Source organism: Leopardus geoffroyi, chromosome A1 (genome assembly GCF_018350155.1).
Source record: "Leopardus geoffroyi isolate Oge1 chromosome A1, O.geoffroyi_Oge1_pat1.0, whole genome shotgun sequence".
NCBI lineage: Eukaryota > Metazoa > Chordata > Mammalia > Carnivora > Felidae > Leopardus > Leopardus geoffroyi.
Window position 1 is genome coordinate 178,377,389 of NC_059326.1, and position 21,183 is coordinate 178,398,571.

A 21,183-nucleotide genomic window follows, 5' to 3' on the forward strand; every position below is an offset into this window, starting at 1 on the left:
GACACCAGACTAGATTTCTGGTGCGAGCTCTGCTACCACCCAGCTGTGTAGCCGTGGGCTTTGGTTGCCCCATTTGTTATATAAAGCAGTGGGGGCTCAGTTAGCATGTGCCACGTCACAAGTTTCGGAAAGTGACTGCTTTCCGAACTGCTTTAAATTCCAAACTGCTTTAAATAATAAAAAATGAATTTATCGATGTATGCAACACAAACCGCTAGAGGTACGTGTAGCTTCAGGTGAAGTTTGATCCAGCAGTTCCAAAAAATCATTTGTTTCATCTCTCTGCCTTGATTTCTGTGGTATGATGTTCATCTGTAGATTGGTTTCCCTGTAGGTTACAAAATGATTGCCTGTACGTGCTAGGGCTATGTGCTTATTTATTCATGTCCAACAGGGAAGAGTGACTTTGTTTCATTCTTTTCAGCAATAACTCTAAAATTCATGCAGTTTGCATTGGCTGAGGTCTTAAGCTACCCCTGAACAAGTTGCTATGGCCAGGGGCATGGGAGAAAGTGATTGGCTTAGTATAGGTCAAGTGTTCCATTTCTAGAACTGAGAGTGCAGTCAGCTCTGAGGGTTTCATGGGTCCTTGAAAGTCCACTCAGTGGGGCTGGCTGCCCTAAGGTTTTTCCCTGATCTTCAAGATCTGGATTTTTTTGGTCTCCAGGCAGTCACTTGCCTGGAGTACAGAGCTTGTGGAGGTCTGGGACTTAGATTGGGCTTTATTTTGATGTGGAGGGACATGCTAATTTCAGCTCTTCTGAGAAACCATATGGGCATCTTTGCACATGTCCTTGGCATTATTCCCTATAGAGGAAGAGTAATTTGGCTTGAATTCATGAACTTGTTTTCATTGCTTTTTACTAATAGATTCATGGCAGCTGCTTTCCAACACCTTCTGGTGTTTGTATATCATTAGAGTTAGTTTTAGGAATAGGTGGGGAATGGTCTTCATGCTTTCTGAGAAATGGAGCTGAGCATACATTTTGGAGCATGGAATACTTTAAGCCCATTTTCAGCCATGTGGAGAGGTCCCTCTGTGTCTTGGGCATCATTTCTTTGTCTGAAAAGCAGGTGCCTAGAATACCTGTCTCACAGAGTTGTTGTGAGATTCAAGTAAGATATCATCCATAGACAACCTGGCACCGAACAGTGGCCATCAGTCTCATCTACACTTCCTCCTAGGAGCCTCTCCAAGTGGCCTCACTGGCCTCTGCTCAGAGGATTTGCTCAGATATGTGATGTTAGAGAACCATAGGGCGGGTTGTGGTGAGATTCTATATTTCCAGACATGATTTCCTTGTTGGAACAAGGGATATCCTCTTGAATGCCTGAGCAAGAAAAGATAGCAAGCTTAGGCCCAGATTTTCTGTAACTGCTTGGTGATCCTTCCCACCCCTGATCCACCCAAGACCACATCAAACTCCACTCAGAGGAGCCTTCCCTCCCCACCCTGTCTGGAATAGCCTCCCTTGCCACCCCAGTCACTCTCTACCGTGTCATACTTGTATTCTCTTCATGTCACTTTACTGAAAACATATGATCTATTGTCTATTTACTCCTGCGAGATACAAGATTCATAAGAGCAGGTCACTTATCTGTCCTGTTCATCACTTTAGGTTAGCTTTATTCATCATTTTAGGTTAGAAGCCAACACTGACACATGGATGAGGGCTTCAGTAGTTGATCTGGGAGGGGATCCAAGGAAGCAATGGTAGGGAAGTATAGGGAATGAGAGAGGGGACGGAAGGAGGTTCAGTAAGGGGTCCACTGTTGAGCACATTATTGCTTTGGGCTATTAGGGCTCAATGCTACTGGGGAAGTCTGGGAGACAGTATAGAAGTCACCCTGGAGTACTTCCTATGGAAAGGAGATGGGTCTGGGGTATTTATACACCAACTCTTGTCAGCCATTGGTTAAGGGCTGCTCCAGAGAGGTGTTAACTACCTGGTTCTTCTGGCCTGCCCTGCTCATAGGCAGAGTGCAGACGTCCTGGTCAGGGTCTATTTGTGACAGTCACAGTTATAAACAAAAGTCACAAGCATTTCCAGGCGGCACATTTGAATCCAACTGTGAGGTAATGGTGAGTGTCAAGGGTGTCTGGGTAAGACAGCCACAGTACCTGCTACAGGCACAATTGCTGGCAAATGGTGGCAATTTGTTAGATGATTCAGGAGGAGTAGGATCCCTCCAGAAGGACAAGTTGAAGCTGGGTGTTCCAAGCAGAAAACTTTGTTTCTCCAATAGCCCGTTTTGTTTCTGAATATCTCCAGATGCTGATTTTCCTCTTGGAGTTTGGTGCTCAGGACTGAATTGTGTTTCTTGTGCTCTGGCCAGCACAGAGAGAAGAGTACCAGCCCTTCCACTCTTCTATCGCATGGGCTTTTGGCCCTAGGTATGCACTGGAATCACCTGGAGAGCTTTTAAAGCAGAGTGATGCTCAGGGCTCTACCTGTAGAGGTTCTTATTCAGTTAATCTGGGACAAGGCCCCCTGCCTTAGCACTTTAAAAACTTCTCCTTCTCTGCTCCCCAAGTGATTCTGATATGCAGCCAGAGTAAAGATAAACTGGCTTAGATCTTATATAGGCATCAAACACAGGCATCTGAAAAGATCAGAGGTGTTCCTAGCTTCAGGTCCAGCTTGATCCAGCAGCTCAGTGATCTAATCAAGGTTTCAGTTTCTGGTGTGTTTTGCTTTGTTTAAACATCTCTGCCTTGCTTTCTGTGATTCTGGTTTATCTGCTTCTTGGTTATTGGATAATCCCTCAGAACTCCTAAATCACTACCAAAATGTCCTAAGAGTTCATGCTATCTCATGTATGCCCAGTAGAAGAGAGACCATCTTTGCCTCTTGTTCCCAGCACAAATCTTGTGATTCATGCTGTTTTGGGCTGGCTTAGGTATCAAGCCAATCCCTGCACCAATCGTTATGGCTAGGGGGATGGCTCAGATCATGTGCTCCATTCTTAGCACTGAATTTGGTCAGTTCCCCATCTTAGCTCTGGATACACATTGCAATCACCTGAGCAGATTCTAAAGAATCCCGATGCCTAGGCCTCACCTGTAGAGATTCTACTTTAATTGATCTGAGGTGGTGCCTGGCCCCTGGCATTTTTCAAAGTTCCCCAGGTGATTGTGATGTTTAGCCAAAGTGGAGAACCAGGGCCTAGACATTGTATAGCCTCATGATGCAGGTTCAGACCCCTCATGGGTAGGGCCAACAAGTACAGGTCCTCTGCTTGGGCCTAAGTGTATGTATGCCTGGCTAGGGGCTGGCCACATGTCTAGCAGCCCTCGATGACCCCATAGCAGCACCCAGGAAGCCTGGAGAAACAGAGCTGCATCTTCTACAATTTCCAGCTATGAGTGGCAGGAGCCAGTGGCAATCATATTCGGAGTATGTCATGCACGTATGACATGTGGTGGCCTGCTCTCGCTGGTGATCCATGGGCACCTAAAGGCTTTCTCCCCTTTACCGTATCCGTTTCTTCATCTGCTATTTGGATTCAAAGAATGCCCATGCCTCTTTGAACGGACTCCAGATGAAAGAGGCATTTGTGTGGTACCTTCAGTTCCTTGCAGGGAGCCAGTTTCCCTAGCAGGAAGGCTCTATTACAGAGTGGGAAGAGTTTAATCTCTATGGAGCTGTGCTACCCTAGGTAGGTCCCTTTACCTCTGAGTTTCAGTGTCCAAACCAGTAAAATGAAGACTCTATCTCCCAGAATGCTCTACATGAGCATGAAATGAGGTAACGTATGTGACCCCTAGTCAGCACCTGGCACATACTAGGGGTTCAACAAATTGCTTTCCTTCCAAGAATGCCATGGTTAGCTCTAAATCTTTTTAAAGTAATGTCAAATGGGGAATCTAAGACATGGTGTCCAACATAAGTAATAATTTGTTGCTGATAGGCTTAAACCACTTCATCAACCCTTGGACTCCAAGCCCCTCAGCAGGCAGTTTTGGCCACCTCTTCATCTCTGTATCCCCCACCGTACCACATGAGACGCCAGACTTTCTACACCAGAGGGTCTTGAGAGTGACAATCTTGTTGGAAGGAAGGTGTTGTGAAGCATGTCATCTCAAAGAGGTATTTGCTTCTAGTCACAGTATTTGCTTTTAAGTGGGATATTTGCTTGGGGTCAGGGGAGGATGGCACCCTGAGTGGCACTGGGTCTGGCACAAAGCAAGTACTAATAACTGGATGCCAATGAATGGACTAGCCTTCCCTTCTCACAGCTTACCTCTCCTGTCCAACGGAGTCATGAAAGAAATGAAGATTAAGAGTGTAAGAAATAGTTCTGTTTATTGATTAGAACATGGTATAAAATTACAGCAATTTTCAGGCATTCTGGGCTTTGTGGGAGGGGCATGCAGTGCTGGGCTCTAGCAGGAGATGGAGTGAGGGCATGGACCACTGGGCATTGGCTCTCTTCCTGGGCACATTAAGGGACTTGCATTACCAGCACAGATGCCAATGTGAGAGAGAATTATTGGTTCTTTCCTCTGGAAACAAAGGATGTGGGCAATTTGTGTCACCAGACAATGCCATGCTTAAGAATTCAGTTCTAGCCTACATATGTTAGGTGCTGGCTCTCCCAATCTAGTCATATACGGATTCATACTGTTCTGTGTAATGCTCATTCTTCCCACCAAAAGAAGGGAAACAGGCACGTTGGTTTGGGAGGCCATCAGAGGATGGTGTGCATTTGGCTCAGGTCATCTTGCTTCCAGACGCATCAAGGTCTGCTGGAGGCAGTGGGCTGGGGCACGCAAGCAAAAAAGTGTGCACTACTGTAAGCTCAAGCAGAGGGACCTTCCATAGGGCAGCAGTGTGAAGAAATGAGCATGCTTCCAAAACAAACCCAATTTCATCTTGTCTCTCTCAAGAAGATGGAGAAGGAAGAGCTGGCCATCAGAGACTGAGCCATATGATGCTGGGTTCCATAGAAAGTCTCCAGTGGAGAATTCTTTCAAAATGCAAAAGGTGTTTCTGTCCCAAGAGTCGGTGTGTAAAATCAGAACGAGGGCAGAGCAAGGTGTTAAGAAGTGGTTGTTCAGTACAACGTCTCTGAGAGCCAGATGGCTGGGTTCACAGTTACATGACATTTTGGAATAGCTGGAGGGACCTCATGATGTTGTCATCCTGGGAAGGGAGGAAGGGGAAAAGAGAGGACAGTTAGAACTCTCCGAGGATTTTCCCTGAGAAGTTCTGTTACGGTGAGCAAGTCTCCAGCATGGCTTTCTTGTGCAGAAAGAAGTCTGCAAGGGAATGAGAAACGGGGGTGGGGGCCCAGAAAATAAGCAACTCAAGGCAAGAAGCACCTTCTCTGGCCTTAAGAAATTTGTAAGAAATAAATTATCCAGTGAAACAGTGAGTATTGCTTCTTTTTAGAAGCTCTGGGCAACTGCATTTTATCAAATGATTTTTCTCCATCTACTGAGGTGATTGCATTTTAAAAATTCTATTATGTCGGGGCGCCTGGGTGGCGCAGTCGGTTAAGCGTCCGACTTCAGCCAGGTCACGATCTCGCGGTCCGTGAGTTCGAGCCCCGCGTCAGGCTCTGGGCTGATGGCTCAGAGCCTGGAGCCTGTTTCCGATTCTGTGTCTCCCTCTCTCTCTGCCCCTCCCCCGTTCATGCTCTGTCTCTCTCTGTCCCAAAAATAAATAAATGTTGAAAAAAAAAAAATTAAAAAAAAAAAAAAAAAAAATTCTATTATGTCATTAATTATATTGATGAATCCTTGAATGTTAAACCAATCTAGCATTCCTGTAATAAACCCTATTTATTCTTTTTTTTTTTTAAACATATTATAGGATTTGATTTTTTTGTACCTGTGTCTAGAGGGAATATATTAGCCTGAAAATTTTCTCACTTTGTAACAGCTTTGTCATGTTTTCTTATTAGGGTTATGATAGCCTCATAAATCAAGTTGAGAATTTTTTCTTCTTTCTCTATTCTCTGAATTTGTATGACATTAACATCCTTTCTTCCTTAGAAAGAGTTTGAAAGAATTTACCAGGTAAGACATCTGTGTTTGCCATTTTCTTTATGGGAAAGTTTTATTTATTTTTTTAAAGCATTTTTAAATGTTTATTTAATTTTGAGAGAAAGAGAGAGAGAGAGAGGGAGAGAGAGAGAGAGAGAGTGGAGGAAGAGCAGAGAGAGAGGGAGACACAGAATCTGAATCAGGCTTTAGGTTCTGAGCTGTCAGCACAGAGCCTGACATGGGACTCGAACTCACAAACTGTGAGATCATGACCTGAGCCTAAGTCAGTTGCTTAACTGACTAAGCCGCTCAGGCACCCCTATGGGAAAGTTTTAAATTAAGGATTCAATTTCTTTGACACACATAGGACTATTCAGATTTTCTATTTCTTTTGGTGTTGTTTTGATAAATTATATTCGTAAGGGGTTTGTAGACTTCGTATGTTGCCAAATTTATTGAATAACTGACTTTTATCTTTACGATGTCTGTAAAACCTGTAGTGTTGTTACCCTTTCCATTCCTGATATTGATAGCTTGAGTGTTCTTTCTTTTTTGTTTAAATCAATCTTCCTAAGCATTTATCAGTTTTATTTATTTTTTCAAAGAGGCAAATTTTGGTTTTATTGATTTTCTTTTTGCATGTCTCTATTATATGTTCTCTATTTTACATTTACATTTTTCTATCGTATATTCCCTAGGAAATAAGTATTGAATGTAGAACATGTCTGGCTATTAAACAACATACTTGTAAGTCCGTGGGTCAGAGAAGAAAATATTTTGAATTAAAATATAATGAAAATATGACATATTATAATCTATGGGATCTAAAGCAGTAGTTAAAAAAAATTTTATCCCTCTGTATGCACGTATTAGAAAAGAATGGTTGAAAATAAATGATCTAAATCTCCATCTCAAAAAGCTAGAAAGAAAACCTAAAAATTAAATTAAAATGAAACAGAAGGAAGAAAATAATTTACAGCATAAATGATAAAGTAGAAAGCATACCTATAATAGAAAAAAAATCAACAAAGAGAAAAGTTGATTCTGGGTGTCTGAAATCTTTTAAAAGTTGCTAGAACTTTTTTTTTTTTAAGTTTATTTATTTATTTTGAGAGAGAGAGCATGAGCGGGGAAGGGGCAGAGAGAGAAGGAGAGAGAAAGAATCCCTTTCTCTGCACTGTCAGTACAGAGCCTAATGTGAGACTCAAACTCACAAATGGAGAGATCATGACTTGAGCCAAAATCAAAAGCTGGACGCTTAACTCACCAAACCACTCAGGTGCCCCTAAAAGTTTCTAGAATTTTAAAAGAAGTCTATGGAGTCAGGCTGTCTAAATTCAAATCGTGGATCTGTCATTTACTAGCTGGGTGATCTTACTCCCTTTGTGCCTCAGTTTCTTTATGTTAGAGTAGCATCCATCACCATATATATCTATGGGTGGGTTGTGAGCAAGAAATGAGTGAATTAATGGAGAGCAATAGAGGTTGCTAATGTGAGAAACGAAACAAATTTGAAAATTTCACTCACCTGTTAAGCAAAGTCAAAAAAGCACACTTAAATAGGGCATAGGATTTAAAATTAGAATGAAGTTCAAGGGGATCCTGGGTGGCTCAGTCGGTTAAGCATCTGACTTTGGCTCAGGTCATGACCTCAGAGTTCATGGGTTTGAGCCCCACAGGGGGCCCTGCGCCGACAGCTCAGAGCCTGGAGCCTGCTTTGGATTCTGTCTCTCCCTCTCTCTCTCTGCCCCTCCCCTGCTCACACTCTGTCTCTCTCTCCCTCTCAAAATAATAAATAAACATTAACGAAAAAAAAAACAAACCAGAATGATGGAGTTCAAGTTCCATCTCTGTCACCTACTGGGCCTTAGCCACATCTCTCAACTTTGCAATGTCTCAGTTTTTCTCTTCTTTAAAATGTGTATGATCAATACTACTGTGCATCCAGTTCATGATGATTAACATGTTGAAATATTTCTATCCTTGTTGGTAAGTGAGCCTTCCATCCAGCATCTGTGCCTCTGGCTATCTGGTAACTGGCACAGGACCGCTGGAGCACCCAAAGATCCATCAGCTAGTGGGTCGGCAAGCTTAGAAGGATCCCTCTAGGGCACAGCTCCTTGACCATGAGGTCAAGGTCAGTTAAGAGTGGTTAGTTCTCGGTCCACTCTCATTATAAAACATTTTGAATATCATGACCAAGGCTAAGCTCGTACAGCGGCACCACCTCACAGGATGGTTGTGAGGTTTATGCAAAATACTTGAAACTTGGTAGGTGCTCAGTATGTATTGATAACTTCTCCTCTGCTTTGTGTATCTGCAGTTCTTACTGGGTGAGCTCAGAGTAACTGTACTTTTCTGAAATAAATGGGGGATAGAAATGCGTTTTTCTAAAGTAGATAAAAGCAACTGTTTCTAGTTCAATTGCTGGCAGAGGCTCTGGGCTAGTCTATCCTTTTGCGGAATGAAAATGTCTTCCAAGGACCCGCAGGATCAGGACCATCTGAGTGAGTGTTAGAAAAGCAGTGCCTCAAGCCCTGCTCCAGACCTACTGAATTAGAATCTGCATTTTAAGGAGATCCTCAAGGAGGTTGGTTTGCACAGTAAAGTTTTAGCAGCGTTGATCCCCAGGACATTTGTGTTAAAAAAAAGATTTCTAGAGCCTCGCCCCCAATCTAGTGTTCATTTTCAGAATCATCTGGGCAATTTTGGGGAACACCATGGCTTGAGAATTACAGCTTTAGATTTTTTTTCCCAGCTACCCCCTCGTAGTCTGAGGAGTGGGTCACTGAGCTGGAAACCTGTTGAAAAAGCAGAGTGTTGTCCATTTGAGAAGCCTATGGTTTCACAGAGACCCCCTTGGCCTTTCACATCCCCCCACAATCCTTCTCAGACTGTCTGGCTCAGCCTGTGTTTAGCCAAGACCAACCACAGCCTAGCTCTAGGAGGGGATGGAATGGAATTCTACCCGAGGTAGAGAGGGTATCTCAGCTCTCCCTTCTGCAGGGCCCCAGGCCTCAGATTTTCTTTCCTGGATCTAGTATGTTTTGTGCTCTGAGGTCTCTCCTTACCTCCTGACAGGATTCAAGAAATTCGTCTAAAGTCACGATGCCATCTTTATTTTTGTCCATTTTCTGGAAGACACAACAGGAAGCACTTTAATGAACCTGGTAATCTGCATTCCAAAACTTGCTCTTTGTTAACCACCTTTGCCCCGAGAATTCGGGTGGTCTTTCACTGGCCAGACAATCCCACCCAACTCCCTGGTTACAGCATTTTGAGCCCCATAAGCTTCCTTAAAATTGAGAGACTTGCTCCAGACTCTCATTGCCTCATCACCAGATTATTCTGCTGACACCCTAACATGTCTTCCCCAGACTCTCCCCCAGCCTGTCCACCTGGCAGAGAGAACACTGCATGTGAGAGGTTCGACTTCTGTCTCTGTCACTTATTGTGTGACCTCGAGTGAGTCTTTAAGCCCCTCTGAGTCTCTGCTTTTCCCATCTGCGAAGTGAGAGGATTAGACTAGAATGAGCTGGGACATTCTTCAATACTCTACCACTCGCTTACTTTCTTACAAAAACACCACTGTGGTCATGCTACTCTTCCACTCATGGAATAACTATAGTCACCCAAGCAAGACTGAACTCTTCAATGCAAGACCTCACACTCCAGCCCCTCCTCGTTTCCAATCTTATCTCCCACTACTCCCCAGACATAAATGCTTAACACTTACACAAATGTGTTTAATGACGTCTTCTCTGGTTACTCTGCTCCACCAAGAATTTGTATGGAATGTAGAAGCTGTACTGTAGCATTTCTATTTCATAATACACTTCCCTGTTCCATTGTCTAGTATATAGTTGCTTGCTTAATGAGATCATCTATTACTTGAGGACGATGCATTTTGTAATTCTTTTCTGTTTTCTACAACGCATAGGACAGAGTTGGACACACACCACTTGCTCAGAGGCTTGTGGGTTGGCTGGTCTAAGTTGGGCTTAAAGCTCGCGCACGATGTGTGTGCACTTACCTGGAAGAAGACATCCACGTGCTGCCTTGGAGTGTCTTCTCTGAGCACGGGATATGTGTATTTCCCCATCATGTCATAGATGGCTTTGACAATGTCCATCATCTCCTGGAGGATATGGAAGCACAGTGTGAGAACATGAGGCCAGGCTCTTTTTATGTGACAGTTTGGGGCTCCTTGTCCCCCTTGTGATTGAAAGTGATTAAAAGGACTCTCTTCAGCTGATGAGAAGGGCTGAGGGGCTATATGCTGAGAGGAGGCAGTGGGACATTCTCTTTGCCTTCAGAAGCTCTTGGATAGGTTACCTTTTCTTAAGCATTATCCTCAGTGAGGGGTTATATGGGGGGTTGGGGTGAACATGTTTGTGTACTGATCAGCCCACACTCCATTTTTGGAAGACCCTCTCCCTAGTCCACAATTCCCTTGAATGGTTGGCCTGGGTGGCTGTGTTTGTACTGGGTGACCTGTCTCTGTGACCACTGCTAATTTGGAACAAAGGTGGACGTCTGACTAAAGCTGGGCTACTCTGTTTTTCTCCCTGGAGAAGTTTAGGTGATGAGGCCCAGAAACTGTAATCAGGAGTGATAGAACCCTGGGACTCAAAAGTCAAGTGGCGTTGGGGCCAGAGTCGGTGCCACAGGCAAGCCATTTCCAGGTTTTGAGGTTGAGTGAAAACAGACATCAAAAACTTGTGCAGAAGAGTAGAAGTTCTGTGAAGAGGAGAAGGGAGTGAATACACAGAAAGTAGAGAAGAAGAGAAAAATTCAGGGAGAAAGAGAGGAGAGGAGAGAAAGGAGTAGAGGAAGGAGAAGGGAGGTGGGGGTGGGGGGAGAAACAGACACCTGTTCCCATGAGCACATACATGCATACCTGCACACACACATACACACACACACACACACACTCACACTCTCACTCACACTCACATATACTCACACATACATACTGTATACTCACATACACTCAGGCTCTCTGAGAAAAACAGTTGAAGAAGACAGAAACAGTAACAAGGACTCAAGAAGCCGCAGAAAGGCAGTGTCTCAGAACCCTTACTCTATAAACTAAAACCTCCTCTTGCACCTCCCCACCCCTCTGTTGCTAGCAACTTGAACCTGTCATTCTTGCAGAGGAGTGTGGCCATCTTGATCTCAGCAATGCTGGAGGAGGGTGAGGAAACAGAGGGGACAAAAGGGGGGTGGAGAGAGAGAGAGGAGACTAACAACCTTCTAGTTTCAACGTTTATTTATTTTTTGGGACAGAGAGAGATAGAGCATGAACGGGGGAGGGGCAGAGAGAGAGGGAGACACAGAATCGGAAACAGGCTCCAGGCTCTGAGCCATCAGCCCAGAGCCCGACGCGGGGCTTGAACTCACAGACCGCGAGATCGTGACCTGGCTGAAGTCGGACGCTTAACCGACTGCGCCACCCAGGCGCCCCAACAACCTTCTAGTTTCAATAGAGTTTACACAAGTTCCATCAGACTAACTGTATCTTTATAGGAAATCTCTCAGCTTAAGCTAATTTATTTTGATGATTTTTTAAAAAGTTTATTTCTTTATTTTGAGAGAGAACATGAAAGAGTGGGGGAGGGGCAAAGAGAGAGGGAGAGAGAATCCCAAGCAGGCTCCACACTGTCAGTACAGAGCAGATGTAGGGTTTGAACTCACAAACCGTGAGATCGTGACCTGACCTGAAACCAAGAGTTGGATGCTTAACTGACTGAGCCACCCAGGTGCCCCTATTTTGATGATTTTTTATATTTGTAACCAAAAGACCTCTTTCTACAAAGTCATTCTTGTTTGATGGGGCCTGATAGATGTTACAAATGCCGTCATGTTTTCTTTCTAATCTTTCAATGCTTCTGGATACAGAATAAGTGATCATTAAATATTTATTAAAATAGATTGTTCTTTTTATTAGTTTATAGATCTGTTTCCTCAAGACCGTGAACTCGTGAGGACATGCTTGCTCCTTCATTGCTAAGGTCTCTGCATGGGCTGGGAGCCCAGTAACTGTTGCGTGGGTCTATGATGTTCTGATCACGCTGACCAGGCGTGGTATTCCATGGCCCCTCCTCCAAATGCAGGAAATAGGGTGAAGGAAGGCAGCCTTGTCTTTGAGATTTTTGAAATAGTGTCTACGGAGACCCAGGGGACAGCCTCTATCTTGGGTTCCTTGTCTGCTACTCCTCATTCCAGGTGCTTATTTTATTTGTATTTGTTTTTAACCTATTAATACTTTTAGACTTATACAAAAGCTGTAGGAATAGAACAGAGCACGCACCTATACCTTTGACCCAAGTTCTCCTAATTTTAACTTGCAAAACCACAGCACAAGGAAACTGACAGGAAACTGACCCAGGAAACTGACACTTATACAACAATGCTACAGTGCTATTAAGGAAACTATCAAGCTTATTCACATTTCAACAGATTTCCCCCTAGTGTCTTTTTTATGGTTAAGGATCTCTCATCCATCTAACTGTTGTGTCCCCTTAGTCTCCTCTAACCTGTGACCGTTTCTGTTTGTCTTTCAAGAGCAAGGCACTTCTGATATGAAGTGTCAGTTATTATGCTGATCAGTTATTTTGTAGAATGTCTCTGCTCGTGTTAGTTCCTGGGTTTCTGATGATTAGGTTGAAGCTATGCATTTTTTTTTTCCGTTTATTATTTATTTTTGGGACAGAGAGAGACAGAGCATGAACGGGGGAGGGGCAGAGAGAGAGGGAGACACAGAATCGGAAACAGGCTCCAGGCTCTGAGCCATCAGCCCAGAGCCTGACGCGGGGCTCGAACTCCCGGACCGGGAGATCGTGACCTGGCTGAAGTCGGACGCTTAACCGACTGCGCCACCCAGGCGCCCCGAAGCTATGCATTTTTGACAAGAATACCAAATCAGTGATATTATATCCTTCTTGGTGCATCCTATCAAAGTGGTTCTTGATATATCGTGTTAATGGCGATGTTAACCTTGATCATTTGATTAAAGGGGGTGCCTATCAAGTTCCTCCCCTGATCTTAGTTTCTTTCAGTGGATCTTACCTGCAAAAATGATTACTGTGGTGTTTGCCTAATGCTGACTTTGTATTTCCTTTATTCTTTCTTTATTTATTAATTAGAATTCTTCTTTAAGGAAGAATTGTCCCTTATCCCCTATTTATCTATGAATTCAATTATTTATTTGAGTACAAATTTATTATTTATTTGAACACATATTATTTGAATACATATAATCTATAATTATATATATATAATTTAGTAGGGACTCATGGATGTGTTGTTCTTTATTTTATACCTTATAATCTAATACTAACTTTTTTGGTTTTTTTTTTTAGAGATAGAGTGTATGTGCAAGCAGAGGAGAGGGGCAGAGAGAGAGAGAGAGAGAGAGAGAGAGAGAGAGAGAATCTGAAGCAGGCTCCACGCTCAGAGAAGAGCCTGATGCAGGGCTCGATCCCACAACTCTGGGATCGCGACCTGCGCCGACCAGAGTTGGGACACTCAACTGACTGAGCCACTCCGGCACCCCTAACACTAGCATTATTAGATATATTGCTCAAATTGTTCTGTTTTTGGTGATTAGGAACTCTTTCAGACTTACTCCTGCAGCTTTTTGACATGTCCCAGCCTTCCTCTCTCCCCCCCTCACTACTTCCTTCCTTCCTTCCTTCCTTCCTTCCTTCCTTCCTTCCTCTCTCTTTTTCTTCTTTCTTTCTTTCTTTCTTTCTTTCTTCTTTCTTTCTTTCTTTCTTTCTTTCTTTCTTTCTTTCTTTCCTTCTTTCCTTCTTCTTTCTCTTTTTTCAAGCACCCCAGTACTTTCCAGCCCTACAAGATACTCCAGGCCCATCTTGCATTTTCTCGGTCCCAGTCCTGGAATCACCAACTTCTTGAAGGAGACTGGTTCCTTTAGCTGGAGAATGATATTCAGACACCAAGGTCTGGGTATGAGGTGTCCTCATTGCTGGAGGGGTGTCATTGTCTTAGACCCTCCCAAGAAACAGAAATAGGAAATAAACGTCTCTACCCATGGGTTTATTTTAAAATGTAGGCTTTGTAAGTCCTTCATATCTGCATTGTTATAGGTTTCTTTCCTGAGTACCTTTTATAAGAGGAAGGATTTAAGACCAATTTTGATTGCTGTCTCAGGATTCTCATTGCCTATAATTTGGATGAGATTATCTCCAAATGATTGTCAGGGGGAAGATCCAGCTATCTTTTCTAGGAAGCTGCTTATCCACACTTTCTTTTTCTTTTAAAGGGTTCTTTATTAATTCTGCCATCAAGAGAGGTCTGATGGGTATAAATGGGAACAATATTGTCTGGTCTACAAACAAGGAAGAGGGAGCTGGAGATAGTGAGATTATTCAAGTGATGGAATTATGGCTGAACCAAGGTTGACAACCGTGTTATAAGTCCCATTTTAGGGTCTTTTCTTTATCTATTTTGTAAAGTAGTATTTGAATATTTTGTCATAGCACATATTTGAGTATGTACAGAAGCATTACATTCTTTGAAAAATTGAGATAATATACATACGATTTTAAAAGATGAATTTTTACATCTTAATACTTTTGTATGATCTTAAACGGCCATCTGTTATCCCATTACATGTATTTCTTGGAATCCACTGAACATATCTGTTATTAGTAGGTTTTCACATGTGGGAGATCATTCATCACTTGATTTTCAGCACCTAGAACACCTAATAAGCCCTCAAATATATGTTGAGCAAATGCACGACTGAATGAATGAAGACTGAATGTCAGAAGGAAATTTGCAGGGCTGGGGTGAGACCTGGAGATGCTATTACTCTAGGCACTGGGCTTGGCACTCAGAAGCTCAGGGAATGGGATGTTACAGGATGCTATGTCCAAGCTTCAGCTGAGATACCAAAATACAGTAGATACCAAAGTGAGTTTTGAGACAGACCTGTGGGTATTTCACTGGCTAGACACCACAGGTGGCTCTAAAAGTGTCAGGCAGTGAAGACTCAGACATTATTTGTGATTTGTTAAGAGATGGCTGCACTTGCCATCGTCCCCTTCTGTGGTTTTATTAGTAGGCAAAATAGATTGTGGCCAGTGTGATCCTATTGCAATCTCCCTTCTCTCTTCTGGATGATGTCTGCAATTCTACCATTCCAACTTTTAGCTTTTTTTTTTTTTTTTTTAGTGTTTATTTATTTTTGAGACAGAACGCGAGCTGGGGAGGGGCAGAGAGAAAGGGAAACACAGGCTCCAGGATCCAAGCTGCCAGCACAGAGCCCGATGCGGGGCTCGAACCCACAAACCATGAGATCATGACCCGAGCCGAAGTCGGACGCTCAACCGACTGAGCCACCCAGGCGCCCCTCCAACTTTTAGCTTTAATTTGTGACTATTAACCTATGAAATGTGAGTTCTCCTAGGAAGAGTAACTCTACACAAAAATCATTTGCATTCCCTTTGGAATGTACACTGAATACATGTGACCCAGTGACAATAAATGAATCTGCTTAATCCTTTCTTGAGTACTTGGGGGCAGGGCAGGGTGGGGCAATGGGGTAGGTCAAAGGTGACCAGGAATCTCTCTGTTAGCCCCAAGGCAGATCCCTCCTCATTCAGACAGTTTCATTCTCCAGACGGGGCTGTTTACTGTTTAATTAGATGCCTTCATTGCGCCTCCTTCGTGACCCTGGCCTCAGCTCACTTACCTCTTTGTTTATGTATCCATCTTTATTGATGTCATACAAATTAAATGTCCACCTTAGCTTCTCATGGACGGTTCCTCTCAGTAAAATCGACAGAGCAGTTACAAAGTCCTGACAAATGAAAGAGGCATTAATGACATTAACCACCAAGCCTTGGGGTGGGAGGAAGCTCTGTCTCTGGGTCAGACTCTATGACTGCTTTTATATAGTGGTATCTCCCATGTCCTCTGTCCCCTGAAGGACATGGCCAAGCTCAGCGAAAGTGCCCCCCCTTCCATTCCCTACCCTGCTCCATTTTGGGGGGACAGAGCGTCCTTGAGGAAGAAAGTATGTGCTGACATCTCCAGACACAGGTAAACACAGCCTCCTGTGGCACTGCCCTATCCCACGGCTGCAGTTAGCCTCAGAAAGGCAGTATCGTCTACCACTGGAGTTCAAATCCCTCTGTTACCACTTCCTAGCTGTTTGACCTTGGAAAAAACACTCAATCTCTCTTTGCCTCACTGTCCTCTTCTGTAAACTGGTAATAAATAATAGAACACTACCTTGTGGGTTACTATGAGGATTAAATGAGTTAATACATGCAAAGCACTAGTACAGAGTCTGTCTCGTGGTAAGCTCGGTGTGAACGTGAGCTGTTACACTCTTTTCATTAGTCCCTCTGAGGCCCTGAGTTTCCAGAGGGGTGGGGCAGCTGCTGTTTCTCTATCTTCAGGAAATGTTTGTTAAATGGATGACAGACTGAAGCATCTGAGGACCCGACTGTCCCATCAATAGCACACAGTTTAGAAGAGGAGATGGTGGGGACCCCGGGACTCTGAGACAAGCATACCTCGAACTTCACGGAGCCTGTCTGGGTGGTGTCGAAGGCGTGGAAGAGGTAATGGGCATACATGCTGGCATCTGAAAGGCACAGAAGGAAAGGCAGGTGACGGGAGCCGGGGCTTCACAGAGGGAAGGGAGAATGCTTGGAAACAATAAGGAAGAGAAGAGGGTGTTGCTGGGGTGATGGAAAGGAGGAAAGGCAGTGTGGGCAAGCCCACTGTGTAAACAGGGGCCCATGTGGCTGTCCTGGATTTTAGGTGGAAAGTTCTTAGGACAAAGACAGGCCCTCGCCCCTACATCTAGCCATCCCCGGAGGAAGACCCTCCTTCTGGTTCACATGGGTAATTCTTGGTGGGTGAGTGACGTGGTAACGGTGGGGAGAAGGCGCCCTTCTGAGTGATGTGCAATGCCATGGAGTGAGTACCCACTAGGGAGCAGACGGACCTGGGCTTGGCTAGCAGCTCTCTCCCTATGTAGCTGTGTGAACAGGCATCTAGCAGAACCTCTCTGAGCCCCTCTTTCCTGTCTCTACAAAGGGACATAGCAAAACCTATCTCTTGGAATTTTTGAAAAAGTATGTTAAACTTTTCACATAGTCACATCATCTTAACCATCACCATGCCTGCCAAATGGTCAAAACTCAATAAACTGTGGCTCAACAGAATTCAACAGCAGTGATTCTGGGGTCTTCATGGGGTGAAGCTGCTCCCCAACTTGCAGAGGGGCCCTGTACGAAGAGGCCCATGAGAGACAGAGCCCAAGAAATGTTTGGGACACTGGGATCTCCATTTCATCAGGACCCAGGGAAGGGATCCTGCAGGAGATAGCTCCTGGGGGCAGGCAGTGAAGTGGCACGTGACTCATAGAAGCCTTGGGAAAGAGCCATTGATGTCTTAGGCCCATGGAGGCAGAGCAACTTCCTTCAGGAGTCAGGCACGGCAACTGAGTGTCTGTGGGCCTGGCACACTCACTAACCTGGACTTCTATGCACAGCTTTATGTTCCCTACATCTTTTTGGATTCATTTATTTCTACAGTCTCTGGTATTGAAATTATTTTTCAAAGTTTCACCTTGCCCTCAGCTGTCGTAAGGAAAAGAATGGAGAGTGTGTAGCAAAATGGTGGAACCAACATGGCGGAGCTTTACATCAGACACTTATGGGATAGAATCCTGCTCTGCTACTTACTGGCTGCGTTATCTTGATCTTGATCTTGAGTGAATTGCTAACTTCTCTGAGACGTTGTTGCCCATCTGGGATATGATACAGTACCTGCTTTCTAGAGCTGATATGAGACTTTATGATATTGCTTTATTAATCCCTTCTCCTCTCTTGGAGAGGATCCATTTCAGAGCTCTTTTCTGCTAAAACTTTAGCTAACTCCATATCTTGTAATAAGGGACGGGAATCTTACTCTGAGTTGTCCCTGCTGTTGAGGAGGAGACAGATAACAAGAAACATGAACCTGGAGGAAGAAAAGCTGCTTACCAGAGAAGGAGTTGGGAAGGATCTTTTCAAGATCAGACTCACCTCCATGAGGGAAAAACTGAGCGTAGATCTGCTTGAATGTTTCTTCATTGACCACACCGCTGGGACACTCCTGTGTGAAGGGGAGAGAGTCAGTGGGAGGGAGGGCTGCCTGGCCCTGAAGGAGGAGACTGGGTCCAGCCTTGGGGTTTAGGATTCCTCATCATCCATGATGAACAGGGACTGGGCAAACACCTGTACACTTCTGTGCCTCCAGGTGAGTGGCCGGGAGATAGCCCTGCCTTAAGAATGAAGCTGCCTTGCAAAATGATGAGACATCATCAGAGAATTGGTACTGTGAGGTAGAAACAGCTTGGGATTTGGGCCTAGGAAGGTCTGGGTTTGGATCCTGGCTCAGTCTCTTCTAGGCTTTGCAACTTTGGGTGAATTAGTGTCTGATCCTCAATGTCCTTACCTGTAAAATGGGGCTAACAGTTCCTTCTGACAAGGCTGTCATGAGGTTTAATATATGAAATAATACGGCAAATTAATACATGGGCATTCAGGCTTACACATCAGTCTCTATGAGCTCAGTTAGCACAGACCTAAATCTCGTCAGTTCTGGGGCACCGACAATATTGACAGTGTGAATGGATCACACTAAGGCTAGAAGCTGGGCCAAGGTGAATTCTCCAAGGTTGTGCCTGCCATGTTGTGAAGTTCCTGGGCTATTGGCCAGTTTCCCATCTATGGAGATTGCCTCATTCTTGCCTGAAGTCTTTCTTTCTAGCCAGGTGATCTTGCTCTCATGTCTTTATAGAATTGGCCTTCCTTTTACAACTACACATATGGAAAACTCTCTGATGGGCCCTGTTGACATTTGGAAGAGCTTTGCTCCAGATGGGAAATCCTGCCTGGGCCTTCAGATGCCCTGTGGGCCTTACATTTTTGAAGCCTCGATAAAGAACTTGCAGCTCCCTCTTGGTGAAATTGGTCTGGGCCTCCAGCTGCTCCAGTCCCTCAGGCCGATGGCAAACCATGGTCATCTCCAGCTCATCTTCAATCTTATCTGGAACCAGAGGAGATGGCATTGGAGTGGCTGACCTCAGTGGCCACTTGTCAGACCACAGTCTGGGCTGTCAAAAGAGTAGTGTTATGACCTGGGATAAGGGATTCGGGGCTGGGGTCACACTGCAGATGATCCTTCTGCCTTGACCACCCCCCCATCCCCAACCCAGTCACTTCTGTCTCACACTCAGTCCAGTCATTACCCCAGGGGTGTCAGGCACTACTCAGGGAGGGAGCTTCAGGCTGGAGATGAACACGTTCCAAGTGGAGATGAAGGCAGGAGTGCTAAAAATAAGTCTATAATGAAAACTTTCCCTTTCTTTCGAAATAACTTCTTTGCACATTCAATTTGCTGCCCACTGAACCATGTGAATATTCTAGAGACACAGGTAAGTGAGTGGAATGATTAACAGCTTTCAAACAGCAAAGGAAAACAACTCTATTAAAAATGTAGAGCAAACTCTTACCATTTGGTACGAATAGATGAAGGCTAACCCAATTTGGCAAAAAGTTCCAATTATGGCATGTTAAATATTAATTTAAGAGTACGAGTGTATTTTACAGTGTTGTTTTGTAATGTCTACTAGACATTCTTAAATAATAGGCAAGTGACTTAAATGGGAACTACTTGATATAAATCAAAGCTTCTGAAGCATTTGAGGGGTTCCAAAAACAGTTGTCTGAAGTAGCAGTTTGTTCCTCCAATAAGAATGACAATGTAATATAATTTTTCACCAGTTATTGAGAAAGGGTCAGTCAAAGCAAGAAATCTGCCCATCTCCTACTGAAGGACCACAAACTGAATAAGCGGAGGTTTCCACACTTTACCATCACAGCAGGATAAATGAGTGTTTTCCTCTGGGTCCTGCCAGACGCTTTCTATAAATTTATTCCAATCAAGAATCAATTGTCGACTAACCTTCAGTGCCCATTGTTGTCGTGCAGACATAAGCAAATCCATATACTGAACGACCATACATCTGGGCCGGCAAGAATAGTGATGAGATGGGCAAGCTGCTGGGAACGCCACACTCCACATCACATCCCATGACCACGGAGGGTGGGGGGCAGGCTGTGTTTCTGAGAGAACAGGGTGAGCAAGTGCTTTCCACTAGTATATCTGTCTAGTCAGTGCCAAGCTCTTGCTATCAGATTTTCTCTTCAATTGTCACTTTTCCTTTTGAGACTGTGATCTTAATACAAAAGGAAACTCTCCAAATGAGTTTGCGTCTTGGACATCTTCCCTAAGGAAATGGATGTTTGGGGAAGGTGCCAGGGAGAGGCAGAAGAACTTGGTAATAATTCCCAGTGGTTGTCTTTCTTGTGTGCTGGGCAACTGGTATCACCTTATCCTCTTGGGAGTAGGGCAGATTATTTAATATAAATAAGATACTCTGTTTATACAACATAGCTGCAAGTGACCGATTTCTTTTTAATTCTTACAGAGCCTTTAATTATTGTTTTGTTTGTAGCTAACAAGTGGCAATTACCTTAACATTGCAGCATTTCTATGTAAATCAAAGGGCTGATCCACCCCTCCAACGCCCCCCCCCCCACGTAAATTTAATTCAGAATACTTGCCTATATTTTTAGCTCATTTTAAAATAGAAATAAAATTATTGGTTTGAATGTCCCAGTGTTAGATTTAATAGCAATTTTATTTTGAAAAACACACAGATATTTAAAAGTGTGAAGAGAGGTGAACTATTAAAATGGAAACAAGGAAGGCAGAAATGTATTTTTTGGAAGAAATGATGTATTTTTGCAGGCATATAGTATACCATTCTCACTTTAACTTATCCAGAAGCTGAAAAGACTTCTTTTGAAAGATTGTCTTGTTTCTATTAATCTTCCTGTGACTGAATTCTTCACAAGATCAGGGAAGTCTGTTTGCGGAAGTCTGTGAGAATCTCTCTGATTCATAAGCTGCACTTACCATCTCCTCTATTATAAATGCACTAAGTAGTTACTGAAATATCAAATATTAAGCCCACTTCATTAAGGGAGAACTAGACTTTATCAATAAATGATTTGCTTGCTGTCTGGGCAGAGGGATCAATTTCCGTATTGGATTCCGTAATATCTGAATATTGGGATGATGATTGCCAAGCTTTG

The 21,183-nt window shown here is 43.8% G+C and overlaps 1 protein-coding gene across 4 annotated transcripts in view; it reads right to left on the bottom strand.

The window, feature by feature from the left end:
- Positions 1–4,288: 4,288 nt before the first annotated feature.
- Positions 4,289–21,183, bottom strand: part of KCNIP1 (potassium voltage-gated channel interacting protein 1) — a 346,034-nt gene continuing 329,139 nt past the window's right edge. For all 4 annotated transcript variants that reach the window (XM_045501869.1, XM_045501859.1, XM_045501876.1 and 1 more), the window contains 7 exons: positions 18,945–19,069; positions 18,064–18,133; positions 16,543–16,613; positions 15,714–15,821; positions 10,026–10,130; positions 9,064–9,126; positions 4,289–5,147 (listed from right to left, as the gene is read on the bottom strand). In XM_045501869.1, coding sequence (XP_045357825.1) covers positions 5,100–5,147; positions 9,064–9,126; positions 10,026–10,130; positions 15,714–15,821; positions 16,543–16,613; positions 18,064–18,133; positions 18,945–19,069 — 590 coding nt within the window. In that variant the 3' untranslated portion in view covers positions 4,289–5,099. The remainder of the gene's footprint in view (positions 5,148–9,063; positions 9,127–10,025; positions 10,131–15,713; positions 15,822–16,542; positions 16,614–18,063; positions 18,134–18,944; positions 19,070–21,183) is intronic.